The sequence below is a fragment of the Staurois parvus genome, unplaced genomic scaffold (assembly GCF_062004578.1).
Source record: "Staurois parvus isolate SC_StPar_1 unplaced genomic scaffold, SC_StPar_1.0 ptg000298l, whole genome shotgun sequence".
Lineage (NCBI taxonomy): Eukaryota > Metazoa > Chordata > Amphibia > Anura > Ranidae > Staurois > Staurois parvus.
This window is the reverse complement of record NW_028318094.1, coordinates 2,216,697-2,241,696: the sequence shown is the minus strand read 5'-3', so window position 1 is coordinate 2,241,696 and position 25,000 is coordinate 2,216,697. Positions and strand designations below refer to the sequence as shown.

General features: G+C 38.5%; 1 protein-coding gene across 2 annotated transcripts in view; it reads left to right on the top strand.

Annotated features, from left to right (window-relative positions):
* The window catches only part of GLRA1 (glycine receptor alpha 1), a 201,646-nt gene that overhangs the window by 98,272 nt on the left and 78,374 nt on the right, over positions 1-25,000 (top strand). For both annotated transcript variants that reach the window (XM_089682807.1, XM_089682805.1), the window contains exon 3: positions 7,128-7,195. In XM_089682807.1, coding sequence (XP_089538933.1) covers positions 7,128-7,195 — 68 coding nt within the window. The remainder of the gene's footprint in view (positions 1-7,127; positions 7,196-25,000) is intronic.

Genomic DNA, 25,000 nt, shown 5'->3' with positions numbered 1-25,000 from the left:
CATTCAGAGCTGGTGGCGACCATCTTAACAGAAAGCAAAGAATATATTCGTATACACGATGCCCACACAGGATATGATCCCCTCTGAGGACATCGAGAGGGCAAAATTTAGTAATCAAACCTACATCAAAAGAATAAGCTTACAGTGGTAGTCATAAAGAAAATGTATTACAAAAAAAAATATATAAAAATAATGCCCAGAATGAAGGGTTTAATGTCTTATGGTAACCAAAAAAAAATCAAAACTAAAAAAGACACTTGTGGCCCTAATAAAAGAACCAGCCTGAATATGTTGAATAAACCACAACTAGGAATGCCTAGAGGGTATAAAGAACATGTTGCACATGGGAGATTATTTAAATAAATAAGCATATGTGGGGTATATTTATATGAATTTTTGAATTTAACATGGGGGATGCTTATTACTAAATACAATAAAGAATGTAGCGCTACTCCTTAAGGTATATATACACATAAATAATAAATTAATAGGTGATGTGTAATCACAAAATTGCATCAATTTAAATAAAAATAATAAAAAGTGAAAGTGATATCAATTATTATTAATTAGTGCCCATGATTCATTAAATCTATAAAAATAAATTCATATAACTGAGAGCATGTAAAAAACACATTTACATATATACATAGATATATATAATACCGTGAATATAGAATCACACGTGCCTCTTGTGTAGTGGGAACACCCCAATATAACAATGCATCAAACAGTGCTCACAAAGTCCAATAGGTATTAATAGTGATAAAAACGAAAAACATGCGCTTCCAATGACTACTGTTGGTGACCATAAATAAACCAGAAATCATGTGGATCTTTGGGTGAATGTGAATTCTGACAATCCGACCACCATCTGGATTAGCCTCTCACCTCATCACTTCGACCCTTGCGGATCAAAGCGCTTTTGTGGATCCCCCTCACAGATCCTCCAAGATAGCTATCACTCCAAATGTTGCTCCTTGTCGCACCCAAATCTCTCAAGATTTAGTATTCCACCAATGGCTCCTCTCCAAGTAATTTGCAGCATCAATCTCTCAAATAGGACATAAGATAGATCCTCCCATAGTGCAGTATATTTTATTTTCCACAGTAGGGACAAATAGCATAAAATAATATAAAAGTTTGTAACTCACGTGGCAGCCAATTCAATCCCCCATGCTTTCAGATGAGGGCATGTATGTATGGGTGTACAACTCTGCAAACAGGTGTACCAAGATGGCCGCCACGCAGGAAATACATCACCACGTCCCGCCGACGCGTTGCGTCACAATATCATGTGACTTCCTCAGGGCTGTCAATTATAGTGACGATCTCTCCTTAAATACCCAACTTGATGAGAGGAGACGCCCTCAATGGAGGTTATCACCTCATCACCGATCCACCTCTATTTTCCGCGGCCATAACTATGAAGACCACAGGGGACTACTATGCTATTAACCTATGCGGTTAACCAAAAGCAAATGTATATATGAATCACATGGAAACACATATATTGCCACACCAGCCCAGATAAATAAAACCCTAATCATATATAATATTTCTACCATTATATGGAACCACATAAATATATAATATTGATCATTTGATTCATCTTATAAAATCATATAGTACCTCAAATTTTATTATATAGTTAAAAACCTCCATTTATTATATAATTTAATTTAATTAAATATTGATTTAAAATCTAATCTTAATTCCTCTAATACATCTAATAAAAATAAAAATAAAAATAGAAATAAATCAAAATAAAAAAAATATAAAAATAAAAGATAAATATAAATAAAAATAAAAATAACAAAGTAAGAATAAAAATCAAAATAAATATAAATAAAAATAAAATTAAAATTAAAATTAAAATAAATAAAAATAAAAATGAAAATGAAAATAAAATACAAATAAAAGTAAAAATAAATACAAATAAAAATAAAATAAAAATAAAATCAAATAAAATAAAAATAAAAGTAAAAATAAAAATAAAATAAAATAAAAATAAAAGTAAAAATACAAGTAAAGATAAAAAAAAATATATATAAAATGAAATAAAAAATGGAATAAAAATGTAAAACATATATATAATATATCCTAATCTGCTCCACCTCTTCACCAGCAATAAAAGGCCTACTCAAAAATACATAAATACCTCTCTATCCAAAAGCATGAGTTTACACCATATAACACATAATCAATATATATAAAAAACATAAAAATATATGCCATAGATTAAATAGTTCGTACATTGCAACATATCATAAGGCCATAAGGTCAAATTGCACCAATTTCATCCCTTATCAACCTAAAAATCTGAGATAAAGCAATTTAAATCAAATTCAATATTCAATCCTTTGGGAAAATACGTTTGCATATTATAAATCCATTTCGATTCTAATTTATTTAAGGAACGCACCTTATGGCTACCCCGCCAATGCCTCTTATATTTCGTGATACCCCAAAACATCAAATCACTGGGGTCTTTATTATGAAATTTGGCAAAATGCTTTGATACGCTGTGCTTCGGGAACCCTTTTTTAATATTTTGCACATGTTCCCAAAGCCTAACCCAGAGAGGTCTTTTAGTTCTTCCTATATATTGTAGTCCGCAACTGCATTGCAGTGCGTACACGACCCCCTCCGTCCTACATGAAATGAATTCATCTATTTTAAATTCTTTACCACTCACAAAAGAGGTATAACACACCATTTTCTTGTGACTTTACTACTTTTAATAGGCGGGTCAAGGACACTTTTCACAATTTTATCCCTTAATGATGGGGCTTTTCTATATCTAAAAATCGGGAATTCTGATAACATCTCTTTTAAGACTGGATCAGCTTTCAATAATGGCCAATGTTTTCTAAAAATGGTCTCTACTTTCCTATAATGAACATTAAAATCTAAACACATTGCCAATTGGTCTTTTTGATCCTCTTTTTTCTCTCGATCTATAAGAAGTACATCCCTTTTGGTATTTCCTACTTCCTGAGTTACCTTACTTATTATCTGTTGTGAATAACCTTTAGCTCCAAATCTTAGGCCTACATTTTTTGCTTGGATAAAATAATCATCTTGTGTCGTACAATTTCTTCTAAGCCTGATCATTTGTCCTTTTGGTATATTCAGTAACCACGGTGGGAAATGGCAGCTATCATGAGGAATGTAAACGTTCCTGTCAACACTCTTAAAGAATGTCTTTGTAATAATCTTACCTTGTATAATTCTAATATCTAAATCAAGGAAGCTAATCTGCTCACGACTATGTTCCCAAGATAGAACAATATTATTATTATTCCTATTTAGACTATCACAAAAGCATATTAGATCTTCTTCTTTTCCCTTCCATAACAATATTATATCATCTATATATCTTTTAAACAGCATTAATTCAATAGGGGGTCTCAGATATACTGCCTCCTCCTCCCAGTATTCCATAAACATGTTTGCCACACTAGGGTCAAAGCGGGCTCCCATGGCTACACCCTTAACTTGATTATAAAAGACATTGTTATACCAAAAATAATTATGTTTTAAACAAAATTCTAAACAATCTAAAATATATTTTCTCTGTCCTCTTCTCAGATTCCCATATTCATTTAAACCCCATTCAGTAGCTTCCATACCTTCTGTATGACCAATAACTGTATATAACGATGAAACGTCTGCAGTTGCCAGGATTACATCATTACCATCTAATTTGTCCAACAATTGTATTAAATGCTTGGTATCTCTCAAAAAGGACCTGGTTTCCTTCACTAACGGTTGTAGGAACACATCCACATATTGTCCCAATCGTGCTAATAATGATCCAATGCCATTCACTATAGGGCGTCCTGGAGGTTGATTTTTATTTTTATGAATTTTGGGGATGGTATAAATAATCGGAATCCTACACATTTCCGGAACAAGATATCTAGCTTCTTTTTTGTTTAAATATTCTTTCTCAAAACCTTTTTTGATCAATTTTTCTAAATCCTTCTTATATTTAACCGTAGGATCTTTCTTAATACTTTTATAGGTGCTAGTGTCACTTAATTGAGTACCCAATTCATTTAAATAATATTCTTTAGACATGACTACTATTCCCCCTCCTTTATCGGCCGGCCTAACAACTATGTCATTTCTCTGTGTTAACATCTTCATTCCTTTTTGTATGCTTATTACTACTTGTTTTTTTCTGTGCTGAATCCTTTCTTGACTTCTAAAGCATTTTTTAACATACAAAGTTTAAAGGCATGGCAGTACCAGCACAGTAGTGATCATCAGAGACAGGCTCCCCTTTGCTACAGATAAAATGACCATCTGTAATACATGGGCAGATATGGGTGTCCGACACGTCTCAGTCTTGGTTGCTAAAGACTTTATTGTACATATTAATGGCTAAATCTAACTATTGTAGGGATTCAGTATAGTCTTATGAAATCTGTGCACACTCATGCAAATTCAACATCCATTAAATATACACTTTATATATTTATTTTTTCCTTGTATTAAAGCATTAAGCAAAGCCAAAAATAGATAGATAGATAGATAGATAGATAGATAGATAGATAGATAGATAGGGCCTTTGAGACTAAGGCCCTTTCAAAAAGCATCCATGGCCCAACAGTTAAACAAAAAAGGTTAATACCCATACCCTTAAAAAAAACCATGAAAGTATGACAATCTAAAAAATGTATTTCAAATGTATTACCCCACATGAAAGAAAAATATCTTTGAAATATATTTTTAAAAATATTCTTCCCAAATATATTGCCATATATTTGAAATACTACAATTTTGGCCATATTCAATATATTTCAAAATATATTTCTATATATATATATATATATATATATATATATATATATACAGTTGTGTTCAAAATAATAGCAGTGTGTTGAAAAAAGTGAATAAAGCTCAAAATCCTTCTGATAGCTTTTATTTCCATACACACAAATGCATTGGGAACACTACACATTCTATTCCAAATCAAAACATGAAGAAAAATATAGCAAATTTGTGTTGTTCCTCTAAAAAAAATTGAAGAAAAGTGAATATTAGACTGTTCAAAAAAATAGCAGTGTTTGTATTCTTCTTTACAAACTCAAACATTCACTATATAAACTGAAAAATGTTTGAAGATTTTGCTTTCCTTTGAATCACTTAATGAATATTTAGTTGTATAAGCACTGTTTCTGAGAACTGCTGCACATCTGTGTTGCATGGAGTCAACCAACTTCTGGCACCTGTGAACAGGTATTCCAGCACAGGATGATTGGACTACATTTCACAGTTCTTCTCTATTTCTTGGTTTTGCCTCAGAAACTGCATTTTTGATGTCACCCCACAAGTTTTCTATTGGATTAAGATCCGGGGATTGGGCTGGCCACTCCATAACGTCAATCTTGTTGGTCTGGAACCAAGATGTTGCACGTTTAGTGGTGTGTTTGGGGTCGTTGTCTTGTTGGAACACCCATTTCAAGGGCATTTCCTCTTCAGTATAAGGCAGCATGACCACTTCAAGTATTCTGATGTTTTCAAACTGATCCATGATCCCTGGTATGCGATAAATAGGCCCAACACCGTAGTATGAGAAACATCCCCATATCATGATCCTTGCGCAACCATGCTTCACTGTCTTCACAGTGTACTGTGGCTTGAATTCAGTGTTTGGGGGTCGTCTGACAAACTGTCTCCGGCCACTAGACCCAAAAAGAACAATCTTACTTTCATCAGTCCAACAAATGTTGCATCATTTCTCTTTAGGCCAGTCAATGTGCTCTTTGGCAAATTGTAACCTCTTCAGCACATGACTTTTTTTCAACAGTGGGACTTTGCGGGGGCTTCTTGCAGATAGCTTGGCTTCACATAGGCGTCTTCTAATTGTAACAGTCCTCACAGGGAACTTTACACCTTCTTTGATCTTCCTGGAGCTGATTGTTGGCTGAGTCCTTGCCATTTTGGCTATTCTTCTATCCATTCGAATGGTCGTTTTTTGCTTTCTTCCACGTCTTTCAGGTTTCGGTTGCCATTTTAAAGCATTTGCGATCATTTTAGCTGAGCAGCCTATCATTTTCTGCACTTCTTTATATGTTTTCCCCTCTCCAATCAACCTTTTAATCAAGGTACGCTGTTCTTCTGAACAATATCTGGAACGACCCATTTTCCTCAGAATTTCAGAGAGAAATGCACTGCAACCAACATATACAACATTTGCTGCCTTCCTTCCTTAAATAAGGGCAATAATTGCCACCTGTTTTTCAAAGCATGAATGAACTCACTAATAGAACTCCACACTGCTATTATTTTAAAATGCCCCTTTCAATTAGTGATTCAATTACACAGAATCAGCAGCATGCATGTCATGACTGTTGGGTCTGTTGGATTTCTATTACTCTACTACACCTGCTTGTAAATTATTTGCCATGTAGAAATATCATTTCTACCAAAAACAGTGATTGATCAGGTTAGTGATGTCTGACTGCTATTATTTTGAACACAACTGTATATGCTATTATTTTGAACACAACTGTGTATATATATATATATATATATATATATATATATATATATATATATATATATATATACACTGCATGTTGAAATGCGTTTTTATTACAAAATATATGAAAAATATTTTATAAATACATTTCAAATATACCGTATGTCTTTAAAAATACAAATTACATTTTTGGAATGCATTTACAAATATATGTAAAAATGTATGTTAAAATGACTATTTTATATGTTAAAAAAATCTGAAGAATATATTTTAAAAAAATATATTTTTAAAAATATATATTTTTTAAATATATTCTTCAGATTGCTGAGAACAATGGATGTTATTTGTAATAGAAATCCTTCTGAAAATTGACCTAGGATTTGTGTGTATTTTTTACGGGTAGATATTGCTATGAGATGTGTACCTTTGCGGCTGAATAATGTTTGGGAATGTGGAGGACATGTACTAAAGATGGTCAATAAACTTTTGCCTCCAGTGTTAGAGTGGACTATGGATGACAAAGCTGTCAGCCAATAATTAGTTAGTATTAAAAGATAATGTTCATCATGTTTAACAATTACAGATTTCACAGATATCTCTTTGCTCATCTGTATTCCTTCTTGTTTGGCTACAGGTCCTCCGGTAAACGTCAGCTGCAACATCTTCATAAACAGCTTTGGTTCTATTGCAGAAACCACTATGGTGAGTTATAAACTGTCTTGTGTCCAATTTGTTCCTTGCATCAGAGCTAAAAATGAAAAAGAACCCCAAAACCATTTCAAAGCTGAATTCAGAAAATCCACCCAATTTATCTTCTGTATATCTGAGTACCTCGAGCTGCAGTCTACTTTCATTCCAATGCAAAGTTCCTACTGTGGGCCTGGGGCAAGTCTAGAAATAATGAAGTCTGATGTTTTTCCAGCTTTCATTTACTGTGTACTGTATGTCTGTGACCTCGGAATTATTGAGAGCAGTAACAGCTAGGCAACGCGCAGTTTTAGGAGGCCAGCAATGAAAGAGTGAAAATCAGATATGATATACAGTTTATTATACATATATCAACAAGGTAAGGACTAAACCACAAGTCCAATTTCTTTTGCTGCAGTGCAAATAACAGAACACAGGTAGGTATGTATACTTACCTGTATAAATGTGTTCTCTTATTTGTACTGAAGCAAAAATAAATCCACATTGCATTTGCAAATGGATTCTGCAGCAGCCCCAAACTGGTTGGTGATTGTGGTTTGACGGTAGTTGGAGCCCATCTAATGTTTGAACTTGCACAAGTACAAGTCTTTACATCCACAACATATATATAAAACTATAGACACACACACACTATATGGCCTAAAGTTTGTGGACACCTGAGAGTCACATCTATATTGGCTTATTGAACATTCCATTCTAAAACCAAGGACTTTACTATAAAGTTTCCATCCTTCCTACCTCCCTCCTGTCTTCCCTTTGCAGCTATAATAGCCTCCAAACCTATATTAGGACACATGTTCCTGTGGTAATTTGTACCCGTTCATCCAAGAGGGCATCTATGAAGTCATGTGCTGGTGTTGGATGAGAAGACCTGGCTCACAACTGGTATTCTAATGAATCCCAAAGGTGTTCAACAGTGTTGAGGTTAGATCTTTGTACACTGAGTTCCTCCACACCAAAATCATCAAACCACATCTTTGTGGAGCAGGTTTTGTGCACAAGGGCCAGAAAAGAGCCATATGGGTGGAAGTACATAATTATCTTTGTATGCTTTAGCATTAACAGTATCCTTCACTAGAAACCTGAACTCAATGATTTGAAGGCATGCCCTCATAAATTTGGCTTTTTGGCAATATAAAAATATTGGATAAAAACGAGGAGCTGTGGAAGTCACAAAAAATAACTAATTGCTAATTTTATCTCTTTTTCTCGCACTGGAAAAGTAGGTCATACGCTATGCAGCCCAGCAACCTTCACAACCTTCTGTTTCTCTGCCCAACCCTTCACTGATTGTCATTATAACTTATCAAGAGCAGAACAGGTGATGTTGCTACTGAACTGTGGTTTTCTTTGCTAGGTCAGACCCTCCCATTCATAAATTGAAGGAAACTTAGCATAGGACAATATTGAGGCTACCATTGTTGCTCTTCCCTCAGCAGTTCTGATTAAACTCAGAATATTCTTGCTGCATATTTTTTCTAAGCAAGGGAAGAAAATATTGAGATAATAGTATTTGTATGACAGCCAAGAAAAGTATGAACTGGTAAAAGGATCTCCCATGCAGGGCAAAGTAAAAGCATCTCTGCAAAAGGACCCTTCCAACCCCTTCATACTCACCTTACGAGTACTCCTACTCCTTCACCTTCTGCAGCTAGCTAGAATACCTGATACTTTTAGGTATGGAGGAAAATGTGACTTCTTTCTCTGTGACTGGTTTAGCAGCCAACCACTAGAACAGAGCAGTTACATGACTAGAGGAGTGATGTCACTGGTTCCCCAGGTTGCTGACCCTAGTCGTTTCAGTGCTTGCTGCTTAAGAGGCAAGAGCAGCAAAGGTTTGCTGGTAAAGTGATTATAGAAGGGTCAGGGGACCTTTGCAGAGACAAAAGCACTTTTTCCTGTGTAGACAAGTTATTTTAAAGGAGTCCCAATGACATATGAAGCCTCTGTGGATTCTGGTGGTTCTGTATTTTCCATGATATAACCGTAATTGCTCCACTGCGGGGCATGTTAGTGTATCATTGCTGAAATTATCTGGTTAGACAAGACTTTTTCAGGCAGCAATAACATTTATTATGATTTCCCTTGAATGTATGGGTCAATACCTACTTTGGATATAATAAAAAACATATTGTTAGTTTTTTTACTAAAGAATCGACCTTGCAAGCTCCAATTGTACCCCTACCTGTCATCTCAGCAATAGCTTGCTGGAGCCTCAATCCTCCTGGGAATAAGAGCTTTGCTCTCTCTTCACAGATTACTGGCCTACTGAGTATGTGAGACTCTTCATTATAACACTCTTTCAGCCTGCGCTCTCTTAAGACTGATTGATTGAAGTAAATGAAAACTAAATCAGCACAAGTCGGACCCAAGATAAGACCAGACACTTAATTCAGCTGCGAGTTGCAGTAAAAAAAAATATTCCCTGCAGAGCTAATCATTTTAAACTGCATATATCATTTGAAAGACAAGAAAGATTTGATAGCACCCATTACATTCTGTCCCTAATGTCTAATCATCATTTTATGAATAATCATTTGGAGTAATTATTATTAAAGGGTCAGTCCACCCAAAACCTTTATTTAAGTTTTTCTTGGATGCTGGAGAAGTAAACCACCTCACAATTTTTCATATCTTTTAGGCACTTTGTTGGTGAGATGATGATCTCTGTGCTGAGTTCACAGATCTGCAGACCTTCTATAGCCATCATAAAGGGTTTTTTCTATTCCAATTGTAGTTTTGATTTATGTTATATTAAAGAGAATGTAACAAGAGCAGCTGGAACACACAAAGGTGGATGGGAACACCATCTAGAACTCGTAGGTGAACAGAAACAGAGTTAGGAATTATAGCAAGGAGACCTCAAGGTTAGAGTCTTATATAAGACACTGTGAGCCGACTCCGCAGTGCAGCCACCAGTTATATCTACAAATACATTTTCAACAGTGCCGCTCTCCCTACAGTAAAACCATATACCTAAAATGATGTGTTGTCCTAGATCATATAAACAATGCAAGCATAATAGTGCAGTCCAAAAAAATCCTAACAATTATCTTCTGTATTCCACCACAATATTATACAATTCCTTCTATTTCTTCATTCTTTGACATCAACATTTTTGTGTCAAAAATTACTGTTACGGTGAAACCCACCACCAGATGTGCTCTCACCGGGGGTATATGACCAAACCGCTAAGTAAAGTCATATAACGTTTGAGTCCTCTCTCACAGGACTTTTGTAATGATTATGCAATGGATCAGATGGTTCCACCTCTTAAATAGTCATATACTCCTCCTTCATGCTTCCTACATTCAGAACTCCATTCATTTGGTTGGTGCTATAGCACACCACTCTGTTCCACACAATATGCATTTAGTGATGACATCAATGCTGATGTTTCCAGTATATAGTTACCAAAGGATTCCGAGTGCTGTGATGTCAGCAAGCCATTCCCCTACATATTACGCCACAGGCACATGTGGCTTCATCAGGGGGATTCCGATTGGACGGCACGGCGCTCTATTAGATTATATGGTGGCGGCGCTATTTGCTTATAGCCTGTACATGTAATACTGGTGCCATTTTCTTGTAACCCTTTCTGCTACTTTAGGAACTAACATTTTACACTTTACAAATCCTTTCACTATTTGTGCCCAAATTATATATTTTAACCTCATCGGTAATGTTATCTGTACGCCCATGTCATTTCAGCCCCTTCATGGGTGCTGTAGGCTATGCTCCTATAATATGATGTTATATTGATGTCACTCAATAAGTGCCTATATAAGGAAATCCCCATGTGGCAGCACAGGGTATCACATTAACATCCTCAATTGGTTATCCCAACTCAACCAAAGTTTATATAAAAAAGCTCCAACATTAAGAGATATATTGGTAAAAAATGTGATAGACCCCCAAGTAATAAGCCTTTCACATTCAGAAAAGGATTTTCTGCATGTGGTAGATGTTCTAGTTGTAAAATAGTTAAAACTAACCCCAAAAGAGAAATACATTTATGAATCCAGCGACAAGAAAAAATTACAATATAAAAGATTTTATCTGATGTGAGACAAAAGGGGTGGTATATGCCCTAAAATGCCCATGCAACCTCATTTATGTAGGAAGAACCAAGAAGGCATTAAAAAAGAGAATAAAAGAACATTTACAACATAAGTAGAGGATATTAAAATAACAATTTGTCATACCATTTTTGCACAATGCATAATAGGGATCACAAGAAATTAAAATTTTGTAGCATAGAAAAACATAATAGTTAATAGCAATTATTAAGGCTTGTGTATGGTGTTATGAGTATTGGCTACCTGCATCTAATAATGAAGATCTTTAGTTTTATGGGTATATTTATATTATTGGATTATTAGATGGATATATTGTGAATATATATTCTTCATTTACATTTTTATTATGTTAAAGGGTCCCAAATAGTATACGCTTTAAAGGGACATGAGACCTTGTAAACAATATTTGAATATATATTTATGTATTTTAAATATGTTATTCATATAGGTTATGTGGTGTTTTAGCTGCAATTTTGTGGCTGTCCATTGTCATTTTTATTATATTTCATTTTATTGTATTTTTTATTTAAATGGAATTTTTTATGTTTAATTAGGGTAGGTAATCTCATGTGTAAAGGTCCCTGATGGGAGTTTAGAGTATATATTATTATTTTATGTAATGTGAATATAACAATATTTTTAAGGGGAAGGGTATACACAAATCCTATATGGGGTTGCTTTTCAGAGGATGTGGATTGCTATTTAGGAAATAGTACAACTACTATGTGATACCCTGTGCTGCCACATGGGGATTTCCTTATATAGACACTTATTGAGTGACATATAACATCATATTAATCATCATAACAATATAATATATTATAACAGTATAGCCTACAGCACCCTTCGGGGGTTGAAATGACATAGGCATACAGATAACATCGCCAATGACGGTAAAATATATAGTTTGGACATAAATAGTGAAAGGATTTGTGAAATGTAAAATGTTAGTTCCTAAAGTAGTGGTAAGATCTACAACAAAATGGAGCACCGTGCCATCCAATCAGATCCCCCTGATTAAGCCATGTGTCCCTGTGGCCTAACTCATAGGAGAGCGGCTTGCTGACGTCACGACGTTCATAATCCTTAGACACTGTTTGGTTACTATATACTGTAAACAGCAGGATTGATGTCATCACTGTATGCATATTGCGTGGAACAGAGTGGTGCGCTATAGCACCAACCAAATGAATGGAGTTCTGAATGCAGAAAGCAGTAAGGAGGAGTATATGACTATTTAAGAGGTGGAATCATCTGATTCGTTGATGGACACAGCTGATCACATGACCGAGCCAACATCTTCGGCTCTTTCCGTGGATCGGTGATCTGCTGTATCCAAGGGACCCAGCGCACCGCCGATCATCGCACTGCGCGCTCTGGGATCCGCACATGTGCGGTTAGAATGGGAGGATGTCATATGACGTCCTCCCAGATCGAGAGAACCGCCTTACGTCCGTCATATTACTAGATGGCGGGCGGGAGGCGGTTAAGGTCTCAGCCACTTGTTTTATTATTTTTAGGGCTTTTCTTGCCCAATTTAAAAAAAAAAAAAAGTTTAGAAAAACACCAAAACTTGAGTTTCTCTCGCAGGGGTATTCAGCATTGCTCTTCCATCAACAAAACAAATGACATTCAGCCTCCTGACTTACACCTTCAGCACTGCTTCTCTGGCCTTATTCTTAAGACCCTTTGTCTGTCTCCTACAGACCATCTTCATACACAACTCAATGTACATACCTAGCAGCCCTTGCTGCTCTGGCTCCCAACTGTCTCTCCAAGGTGAAGCTCCCTGACTCCTGGGCAAAGACCTCCTGTCTGCCAGGTGGAGCCCAGAAATATGGTAGGTCACTACTAAAACCCCGCCCAGCACACACTTGACCAATTAGTGTGCTGATGGTTCCAAAATCCTGGACCCAGGATTGGAGATTTCATCCCTCCCAGATCACTTAGAAATCTCAGTGCTCAAGGTCCCAAAATGGACTTTACTAAACAATGAGAAAACTGAAAAGCCATTTTCTTTTGCATGGCAATAGCTCCTTGGAGCCCCTCAACTTGTCTGGTTGAGAATCCTGGGTCATAATTTTTTCTAGATCCTGCCTGGGCAACACACTGTACATAAATAATTGTACACACTATAAAAAGAAACAAGGTCTGAAATGTTTAAATATGTTATTAGGAGTACTTCAATTCAGCTGATCATATTTACCTTGCAGTTTTTGGTTCATGACATAATATCCTTCATGAGTGAAGCAGGCACTGCATTTGACAAAAGTATGTTCTTCACACCTAAAATACTACAGGTAGCTAAATTGGTTATATTCACTAAATGCAATCTTGTCAGCTGTGGTCATGGTAGACATGAGGTCTTTAAAACCATTCACAGCTCAGAATGCTGTGAACAAAATCCTCTTGGATGGAAACTCATTATATCTGCTCTATATGTGACCTGAGGGGCATTTTCATTCTGTATGAAAAGACCTAAACTACAGGTCTCCTGCAGACCTGATAGGCAGTCCAACAGCCAACTGCTGCTATTTGCAAGGCAATGGCTTAATGCTGTTAGTCTGAAACAGAAAGTGCTTTTGCTAGAAGATCTTTGCAGCAGATTCATAAAAAAATACTTGTTTAGGAAAACTATATACCAGGGGTGTCCAACCTTTTGAATTTCCTGGGTCACATTGGAACAAGAGGAATTGTCTTGGGCCATACGTAAAATACACTAACAATAAGAACAGCTGATGATCAGTAAAAAATCAGGCAGATCAAAGTTAACAATCACTGATAATGTACAGTACCTACAGTATCTGGGTAATAAAACTTCATTTTTTAAACTTTAGTTTTTATTATAAAAGTAAAAGGCAATATAAAACTAGTGCGATATTAGACACTGTTTTTGATAAACTAACACATCCATATCTAGTTCAATGGATGTAGTAGTAATCCTCAATGAATTCTCAAGGTGCTTATTACATATTTTGGTTCTAATTTTTCCCTTCATGCGCTTCATCTTTGAAAATGGTTTCTCACAAATATGCAGTAAGTGCTGCCTATAACTGATGACATGAATAAGGCATGAATGTGAAGAGTGGGATATTTTTCTTTGAGAAGATAAACTTTATAAAAGTCCAGTAAAGAGATACTGTCAAATGTTTCTTTGGCTGCATGTGTTCACTAAGTATAAATACATTTTTACAGAAATTCCCCCCAAAAATCAACATTTTTAAGTACATTTACAATTTTTTGTTGCTCCGCATTCATAGTTGTCTTGGGCCACAGGTTGAACACTCCTGCTACATACAATGAGGCATGATGCCAAACACACTGAAAAATAGATTTTAGGATTATCTACTATTTAGGTAAAAATTGTCAGCCTGCAATGCCAACTCCTTCAATTGGTCATTGGGTTGCCTATTTGATAGACCTGATAGTCAACCCAATGGTCAAATGAAAAAGTGTGCATGATAGGCTGACAACACTGAGGCTAAATGCAAGGTACTGGCTTAGTGTTGTCAGCTTTCAACAGAAAGTGCTATTACAGATAGGATCTTAGGGTAACAAACTTTGCAATAGATTCACAAAATATGATCAGCTTAAGAAAACTGAGGCATGATGTCAAACATATTGAAAAATAGATTTTGGGTCACCTTTAGGTTTCTGGAAGTATTCAGAAAGGGCAGAATGAAAAGAGGAAAGCTACAGTTTTTCCTGCTATAAAATAAATAAATGATCCCTAGCAACCCGTAAGTTGTGCATTCCCTAAAATGCTGTAGGCCAGCTGTGAGTCTAGGGACCAGGGACAAGGTAAGCTGGGGATACCAGTAAACAGAAGAAAATTTGAACTGACTGAATAATTGAAATCCCTGTACTGGTCTCAGCGGACAGTAGGCAAGGAGAAAAGGTGAAATATATTTGTGAAACTGCTTGACTTTCTTTGATATAAAAAAGATTAAAAGTTCTCTTATTCTTTAACAATCACTACCTATCATACAATACCTAATGGCTTACATCAGTACTTATGGAAGATGACATATACATAAAATACAGTTTTACCACTGTAACACACTCTGGAGATAGCCACTGATAGCAAATAGATTCCATCCTTTAGTTTTAATGCATGTACAGCCAGGAATATAGCATTTTCTCTCTTCTCTGGCTCAAGAACGGTTTAGGGGCGCCTTTTTTTATATTTTTATTGCAGAATTAAACTTGGATGAAGTGAGTGGAAGCATGGGTTACCCAAAAAATAAATTGACTGAGGACACTTATCTTCACACTGACCTGACAAAGAGTTCCCACAACATTCACTATTGGCTGAGAAATGCGTGGGACATAATTTTGAAAAACTGAGAACCACGTACAGCCACTAGGGCACAGAATTTAGGTCAGTGCTCACAATGCCACAGGATAAGCCTCCTTCTGATATCCACTGGGCACTCTTCAGTGAGGGAGACAGACACATCATCACAGGACACCCGCACACTCTCCCTCAACTTTCACCCGGTACTCTTCCAGACCATAAGAAAATCCCAAATCAAACTTTGGGACTAAGCCCCTCAGCCTAAACGACAGCGTCTCCAGCAGTCATGTACCTGGTCGAGGCCGAGCTGACGAGGGGACTTTCCCTTACATCTCCTGTCCTGTTTCTCCTAGAGGTGGTGACAAAATATAACAGTGCATGAAGTGGCTCGGGTGCCTTGTAGGAGATCCTGGCTGGAAGAACCTTGCAGCAAGTGCAGAGCAGCAGGTGGGCTGATGAGCTGGCTGATGCGAAGACACAGCAGCAGGTGCAGAACCGTGGGCTGCCAGCACGCTGGCAAGCCAGCAGATGTAGGATACTCTGGCAGATGCGGAGGCACTGTAGCAGGTACTGAACAGCAGGCAGCAAGCAGGTGGATGCAAGAGCTCAGGTGGTCAGACAGGCAGGAGTTAATATCAGCTGAGCAACAGAGGTGCAGAATAAGGAACCAAAACAGAGTCAGAGCCAGGCTGGTGTCGGTATCGGGACAGCAGAGAAATTACCAAAACAGCAGGCAGAAGGCAGGGTCAGGTCACAAGCCAGAACCAGCAATGAGGTATGAGGAACAGGCAGGGTCAAGATAAGCTGGTTAGTACAGAATCAGGTCACAAATGGGAGAAGCGGACAATCACTCAGCAATCCTCTGGTCTCTGGAGCCACTTTAATTAGGCAAATGAGCACCAAGTATTTATGCTAGCTCACGCTAATGTGCATGTGCATATACGCAGACACACACACAAGTTAGGGCATGTCTAGTTGTCACTCATGAATTATTATGAGTATACGTACATCTTCGTGCACATCTTCGAGCATGACCGTGCATACGATTTCCCTGACAAAGACATTCCTAAAGGGCAGAGCCCCTTAGAAATGGGCACCTCTTACAAAACCGGACCCGGGACCCACTGCACTCTGCTACAGGCCTCAGACTATTTATGGCCTTATTACTGGACACATCTCCCCAGGATGTGTCCCCCTAAATATTCAAACTGCCCCTCTGTCTTTCTTCCCACTGTGATTTTATAATCCTCTAGAATGTATGGGAAAATAATCCATTCAGCATCCTGAAGGAAAGCAGAGGGCTGGGCCCACAGATTCAGAGGGTACACGATGCCACACAGACAGCGGTTCTTTTAAAACAATTATGTTTACTGAACAGTTATAGTGATCATGTAGTTGAGCATACGTAAACAGAATGATAACAGCGCATAACCATACAGTAAGAATAATACTGTCTAACACTAACCCCGTACTTGCGAACTTTTCCCCAATGTCCAGAAAGCAGCCTGGCTGCGCCTGAATGTTCCTGAGCAAGATATAACGTTGGGGTGCACCCTAAGTATTGCGAAATACTATTTGTAATCCAAAGGAAAGTGGAGTGTGTCTCTTGTAACTTTCTGGTATATCCAAAATGTCACTGACCACGTGTGGTGCGATGTGCTGCGGCAAAGCCGCACTTACAGTTCCCTGGCAGGCTCTTGGTGCTTTTTCCTGATCCACTCCAGAACCGGACCATACAGTCACTTGTTTCCTGGTCTTGTTGTGGTGAATCTTCCCCAGGTGCCGTCGCCAGATTCCACTGTGAGCCGTAAATCCTCTTCCAGGCCCCACACAGATTCTCCAGACGTCTTCAGCATACATCAGCCAGACCCAGACTCCCGGTCACTTCCTCCTCTGCACCGGAACTCCTCCCCTTCCCATAGAGTTTGTGATGCAGTAAGTCATTTCTTAATTGCAGCCTCAAACCTGCATTTACAGTTCACTATGACCCTTCTGAGGGTCCTACTCGGCCCTTAAATTAGTGTTCATTAAACTTTATAGGGTAAATAAGCATTTATCTTGTCTTAGCAAAAGTCACTACAAAATCGATTCTTGTACTTTGCTGCCATCTACTGACCAAAGATCATATTGCAGGCATATTACAGTTTAACATTACACACCAGTATTTCATGCCTCCACACCCTTACAATCCTGTGAAACATTAAGCAGACTAAAGTAATCACCTACTGGTCCTCTGGCTGCAGAGTAACTAAACTATATTTGCCGAGCAACCTACACTAACTAGGAGAGCGCTATATTCCCCCAACTGTCCTTTCTTCCTCCCCATCCATCTTCCTTTCTTCAGTTCCCTCTTCAGCTCTCTTCTTTCTCGCTATGCTTTCCTTTTTATAACTAATGTACTGTATGTATTAGGTAATTGATATTAAAACTTGTGTTTAAGTCCCACATCCCTAATATTGTGAATTTATAAAAAAAAAAGACTTGCTGCTCCTTGATATTGTAAACTTTTCATTTTCTACACATTTTAGTACTGTTGTTGTTAAATAGAATGTTATTTTACATATTGAATTTTGATACAAAATAAATAATGTTTTTATGATTATGTTGTGCCTCAAAAGTCCCCATTTTCAGGTCTTTTTTTTAACATATGTATTAATCTGTCTAGTCTTGTTTGACCCTCAGCAACTTTATAGGGCTCTATGAGCATCATGTCTGATATGCTTTTGAAGCCTTTAAAATTTTCTTGCCAATTTCTTTACATGGTAGGTCACCAGGTCTTTCCTTAACCTCTACCAATTACATGGCTTGGGATTGTCATGTGATAGCACGTGTGTATAGCGAATTTGGATACAAATACCAAGGTCAATTTAAACATGATATGTGTGTGGGAAGAAATTGGAGTACCAAAAAAAACCCCATGCAAACACAGGAAGAATACGCAAACTTCATACAGTTCACAACTATTAGCAGGGTCCATTCCATATCCTGCACCTTTCTCTAACCAATGTCTTCCTCATGAAGAGTGGAATCTCTTTCTACTTACTCACACATAAACATACATAAACACACTTACACCATTCCCTTCCTGTATTTATCTCTTTATGATGAGCTAGAAACAAAAACTGATTACTAAAAGGGAAAACCAGGAACGCTGTATTTGTCTAGAAAATATATTACGTGTATTCTTTCTGCAATATTGCTTACTTTGTTAAACCCCCCCTGAGGGAAGTCTATTCCCAGAGCATGTGGAAGAGAACTTTCTGTGTCAGCCTGAAATCAAGGTTATTGATATTTTCTAAAAAGAACAAAATGAACATTCCGCTGTAAAATAAAATCTGTGGGACACAAGTTATTAAAAAAAGAAAGTTTATGTAAGTATGAGGCTAAATCAATCAGTTATTTCATCAACTTCTCTGCTAGAAAACAGAAGCATGCATTTAGTAGATGTTCCTAATCCTATCCGTGCTGTAAAAGAAGAATCTTTGAGGTAAATTAAAATTTAGGTTTTCGCATTAAATTCAGTTACATGGAGTTTGCATGTTCAAAATAATAATAAAAAATGTTCATTAGTTTGGGAGGGAGATGTGATAAATAGTGTATGTAGTATGTCAGAAAATGGTTGTTGCAAGAAGGGTTCCATAGTAATGGAGGTGGCTTTTCGGTGTTTGGCTTCCCTCTTCCTCTCAACCTAGAAGTGTACACCTTCCCCTTCATCCCCAGAACACACACAACATTTACAGCACCCCCAGAGGCAGGAGGACTTATTGGTCTTTAGAGGGTGCACTAGGGAGGAGGTAATGTCACCAAAGGAAGTGGGCAGAGAGCAGTAGAATTGGTGTTAGGGTGCAGCGGCTGGCAGTGTCAGGGATACTGGCTGGCAGAAAGGTGCAGTGTCTGGGGTGTTAGGGTGCCGTGGTAAGGGTGCAGAGTGCCAAGGCTAGTGAGTTCTTCACAGGCTCAAATACTAAACCTGTCTATTGTAAGCCTGCAAGGAGGCTTCTCTGACTGAGCAGCACCCGATATGTTGCAGGCCCCAGGGCAGCAAAGTGAGCCGGAAGTTCGGGCTTCTCCTCTCTCCCACAGTCTCCTGGGAACTTTCACAGGTCCCAGAAGACCGCGGACCAATTAGGAGGTGCAGCGCGACTCATGCATGTGCAGTGGGCACCAGGCTGTGAAGCCGCAAGCTGTCACAGCCTGGTGCCCACAGTTGAGATGCCGGCACCGTGGAGGAGAGAAGGGGAGATGGGACGGCGCGGGTGAGAACATCGCTGGACCCTGGGACAGGTAAGTGTGTGTTTATTAAAAGTCAGTAGCTATAGTTTTTGTAGCTGCTGACTTTTAATAAACACAAAGACGGCTGGAACTCCGCTTTATGGATGAAAAGGTCAAAATGGTGCAAATAAAATATTTACAGGAAAAAAACAATGTCACAAAGAAATAAAGAAACCATAAAGCAACAGAGAATTAAGGAGTTGAAAATGAAGAATACTTGCTAAGTCCTTGGTTTTAGCAGAGTTCAATCAATAAGCAAGGTGTTATCGGCTCCCATAACTTGACAGATGTTCCTTTGTTGATGGTAAAATGAAAGCTTGACAACAGATCCTGCCATTCCCCTTTTCTGTGGTATCAAAGGGGTGTTAACACAGACCAACTGATGAATCATCTGGTTTTAGGGGTGGGTGCTGGAAGGTAAGGTCACCACGTTTATGACCAAGTCCCAAATACAGTTTTATACTAATATTAATATCTCCCATTATGTACAGGTTGCAATCTGGAAACTGGTAGAATATTGTTCAGCATTATAGTTTGTGTCCAGGGATACCAAACAGAATATTTTGGATTGGTCTGTCACCCAGGAGATAGGAGACTGCTTTCTCCCCTTCCGTATGTGCTAGCTTAGTCATGTATGACCCTGATTTATTCGGTATGATAGTCCCCATTCAAATATATACTTAATATTAATGTGTCTTGGTGCTGTTGGATTTTATGAATTGTGCGTGGATTTTGTTAAGTTGTGAATTGGGCAGAGGTTGTCCACATCTGGCTGCTTTTTGGGTGGATCTTTTTTGACACGCTACGCATTCCTAGAGCTTAAATTGCCTTACATGTGTGACAGAATGGACATATTTTGTCATTGTTTTATGAGAGGTGAAATGGCTGCCTTTTTGGTGAAATGGCTGCCTTGATGCATCACACGTTAACTTGTATGCCATAGTGCATGACAATAGAACATCAGAGTGTGAAGGAGGCCTTATTTTCTTTATTCCCACTCCCACTGCTGGCCATGAGATGTGTGGACTATGAAGACTTAGGTAGGGCTTTCCCAAAATGGCAGGCCATATGTTTTAAAAACACATCCAGCTTTTTAAATCTTAGCTGTTATATTATATGTTTGACATCTTAGCAAATATGTTTTAAAGCAGTTCATGGTTTGGTAAGTTCGACGCTTTTACTTTTATAGGAATCATCATGCAATTTTTAAATGCAACAAATCTATAACTGCTGTATAATTGATTGTGACTGTCATGGACTTGGGGAGGCAGGAGAACCATTGCCCACGGAACTGTGTTTTTAAGTTATCCAGAAGAAGCTTGTCACTAGTTGACTTTTATTCCCATCCCGACTTCCATTTGGCCTGAGCACTCCATCAGCGCTTCACCGGGTCCTAGCCATGTTTGCATGGAACTAAGGCCAGTGGGAATACCCACTAACTTTACTAGAAGTCGCTTCAAAAGCCCATTGTCCTGCCACGTCGCTCTTTTTTGAACTATGTTCTCCTTTTGGTGGAACATGGGCTGGGGTGGTTGCTGAGAGGGAGCTTGCTTGGGTTACATCTCACTGGGGTTTGGTAACTATAGCTATGGAACTGTTGCTCTACAAAAGGCAACCAGGTACCTTTACCAGCTGACACTCTGGCCCCATCCATGGAATATGTTGCTGTTTGGATCATATCATTTAGGGGTCTGGGACTATCAAATGTTCTTCTAGTATTGCCACCACTCCCTCAGAATAACCCCCAAAAAACTATCATTGTAACATATTGCTTCCTATGTATAATGTATTCCTAGGTGGGCACCAGACTGTCTGGGATGGGTATTGTCTATGATAATGTGATTAGCTCTTATCTGATGGTTTTCTGTATAAATTCAGTGTGTTTCTCTAATAAAGTAGTTCTTATTGTTTACTCCAAAAACCAGTGTTGTCTAGTCCTTTGGGGTAGCTTCAGCTATAGTCACTTGCCTTATGTTCCAGAGCTTGGGAAGCAGCTTCTTGCTGCACATGCTCAGCTTGGTGTGTATTGCTAGAGTTTTTTTTTCTTGGGAGAGTGCATGTGATCAGCACAGAGCCAATCAGCATTGTCCAGTCAGAGGTCCTGCATCCTGTTACAGGAGAATGAAAAATCCCCCTACAAGCTTTAACCAGTGCTCTGCCGAAGTCACAAGACTGCTCTAACTGCTGATGAAAAAAGGTATTTAGCAGTTTATATTTACTAAAATAATTTCACTTCCATGTTGTGTGTACTGTGGGAGACCAGATATAGTGAATGCAGGGTCCTGGGTTTAATAACACTTTAAGAAAATTTCACTTCTGCAGATAGCAAATTATATTAGAGCCCCTGTCAGATCCCTAAGCAAATCTGAACAGCTGTGTCCTGCAATAGATGAGGGATTATACTCACCCCCTGGTGGCCTGAGTCACTTACCTTCCCATCGTTACAATGTTAGTATTTGACTCTCTGGGAGCGACAGATGCTTGTATCCCCCACCATGCACTGTGGTTTCATTACAGAACTCAACAGGTGACCTGGGGGTTAGGGGGTTGAGCCACAGGGCAGGGCGTGGGACATGGGTATCCAACAATCCTAGAAGTGTTGAAAGCTGAACAGACAGATGGAGGCTGCAGAGCAGGAATAGATTGGAGGTAGAAAACACAGCCACTGTTCTTCTGTCATGTATGTCGCTGGTCATGGCATGTCATGTATGCACACACTGTCAACCTTTTCCTTGCTTTGCTTGCATTACCTATGGCGCTTTTTCTTCCCACTCATGCATTTACAATTTTCTTACCCATAGACTGGCAGTGTTTGTCTGGCCATTTTTTTGGTTCCATTGACACCAAGGCAATTTTGCCTCCCACTAATGCCAGGGTGTTTATGCCTCCCACTGATGTCATGGTATTTTTGCCTCCCACTGATGCCATGGTATTTTTGCCTCCCACTGATGCCATGGTATTTGTGTCTCCCACTGATGTCATGGTATTTTTGTTTCACACTGATGCCATGGTATTTTTGTCTCCCACTGATGTCATGGTGTTTTTGTCTCCCACTGATGCCATGGTATTCTTGTCTCCCACTGATGCCATGGTATTTTTGTCTCCCACTGATGCCATGGTTGTTTTGCCTCCCATTGATGCCGTGGTGTTTATGCCTCCCACTGATGTCATGGTATTTTTGCCTCCTACTGATGCCATGGTATTTGTGTCTCCCACTGATGCCACGGTATTTTTGCCTCCCATTGATGCCGTGGTGTTTATGCCTCCCAGTGATACCATGGTATTTTTGCCTCCCACTGATGTCATGGTATTTGTGTCTCCTACTGATGCCATGCTATTTTTGTCTCCCACTGATGCCATGCTATTTTTGTCTCCCACTGATGTCATGGTATTTTTGTTTCCCACTGATGTCATGGTATTTTTGCCTCCTACTGATGTCATGGTATTTTTGCCTCCTATTGATGCCATGGTATTTTTGCCTCCCACTCATGTCATGGTATTTTTGTTTCCCACTGATGTCATGGTATTTTTGTCTCCCACTGATGTCATGGTATTTTTGCCTCCCACTGATGCCAGGGTGTTTTTGCCTTCCATAGAACCTGGGAAATTTTTGTCTCCCACGGGTGCCAGGGTGTTTTTTCTTCCCTCTGATGCTGGGGCATTTTTTCCTCCCACTCACACCAGCATTTTTGCCTTCTCATTCCAGCACTCGGTTCTACACCTATGCATATACTACTCAGATGAGTGATCTCCTGCTTGATAATATGACTATAGTTCTGGCAGTGATTTCACTGAAAATGAGTGAGGTAAATGTAATCTGCACTGCCACTGAACACATACTTTTCAGGGAGCACCAATGCTTTTTTTTAGAAGGGGACACCACTGACCACTGCACGTTAAAGTTTTTCAGGGGAAAAGTGTGGGACTTTGGATGGGGGGAGGGGAGACACCACTAAGCAGCAATGAGTGCCTTTAACCACTTCACATCCGGACACTTTTACCCCCTTCCTGTCCAGGCCAGTTTTCAGCTTTCAGCGCTATCACACTTTGAATGACAATTATGCGGTCAAGCAACACTGTACCCATATAAATTTTTTAGAGACGGTTAAAACTTTATTTTGGTGGTATTTATTCACCACTGTGATTTTTTTTGCTATATAAATGAAAAAGTCCCAAAATTTTGAAAAAAAGTGTTTTTCTTATACAATTTTGCAAATAAATAATCTTTCTTCATAAATCTTGGCCAAAATGTATTCAGTTATCTTTTTAGTAAAAAAAAAATAACCCAAACTAGTTTATAACCAAAAATTATATTTAAAAAAAATGTTTTACATTTTTATTTAATTGTTTTATATTTTAATTATTATTTATGTGGTTTTTTTAACATACTGTCACCCTAGCAGTACAGTGTCACCATAGTGACAGTGTAATACTTGTGGGAGGTAATGAAGATTTTTTTTTTATTTACACTGATTGCTTTTACACCCATAAAGGCTGTAAAAGCAATAATTTATCCTTCTCTATGGCTGCATTCTTGCAGCCATTGAGAAATACTGTGAGAGTTGTGTTTGGTCAAAGCTTGTCACATGGTACAAGGCTGTTGTGAATAGCCTTTTACCATGTGACCTCTGTGATTATTCACAGATTTCACAAGTAGTAAGCAATGATGTCAGAAGTGACAACTTGCTTACTACTATTCATGTGATCACTTGGCCAATCGGTGATCACATGATCGGGACCTCACACAGAGCTCCCATATAGTGATCAGATTGCTGTGCTGCGCGCTCCCGGGGAGCGCGCACAGGCTAAAATGGCGGGCGCCGTTTATGAATGGCCACCCGCTCTTACACTGCTCCCGTCCGGGTGTTATATACATGGGCCAGACGGGAAGTGGTTAAAGGAGGAGGTGGGAAAAAGAACAATAACTACTAACAAGCAACACCCTTGTGTGAGTGGGCCCTCCACCGATTGCCAATGCCTTTGAGTCTTTCTTTCTACTGACTGCTACTGCTGACATTTTGCTGAGCACTGACCAGCAGGTGGACATACTCCTGACCGTTAGACTCTGTAACTTGTGCTGTGTGTTCTGCTCCTGATCCATGTTTTTTATAAGCTCTGTTGTACATTACATATTACTGACTGCTATATACA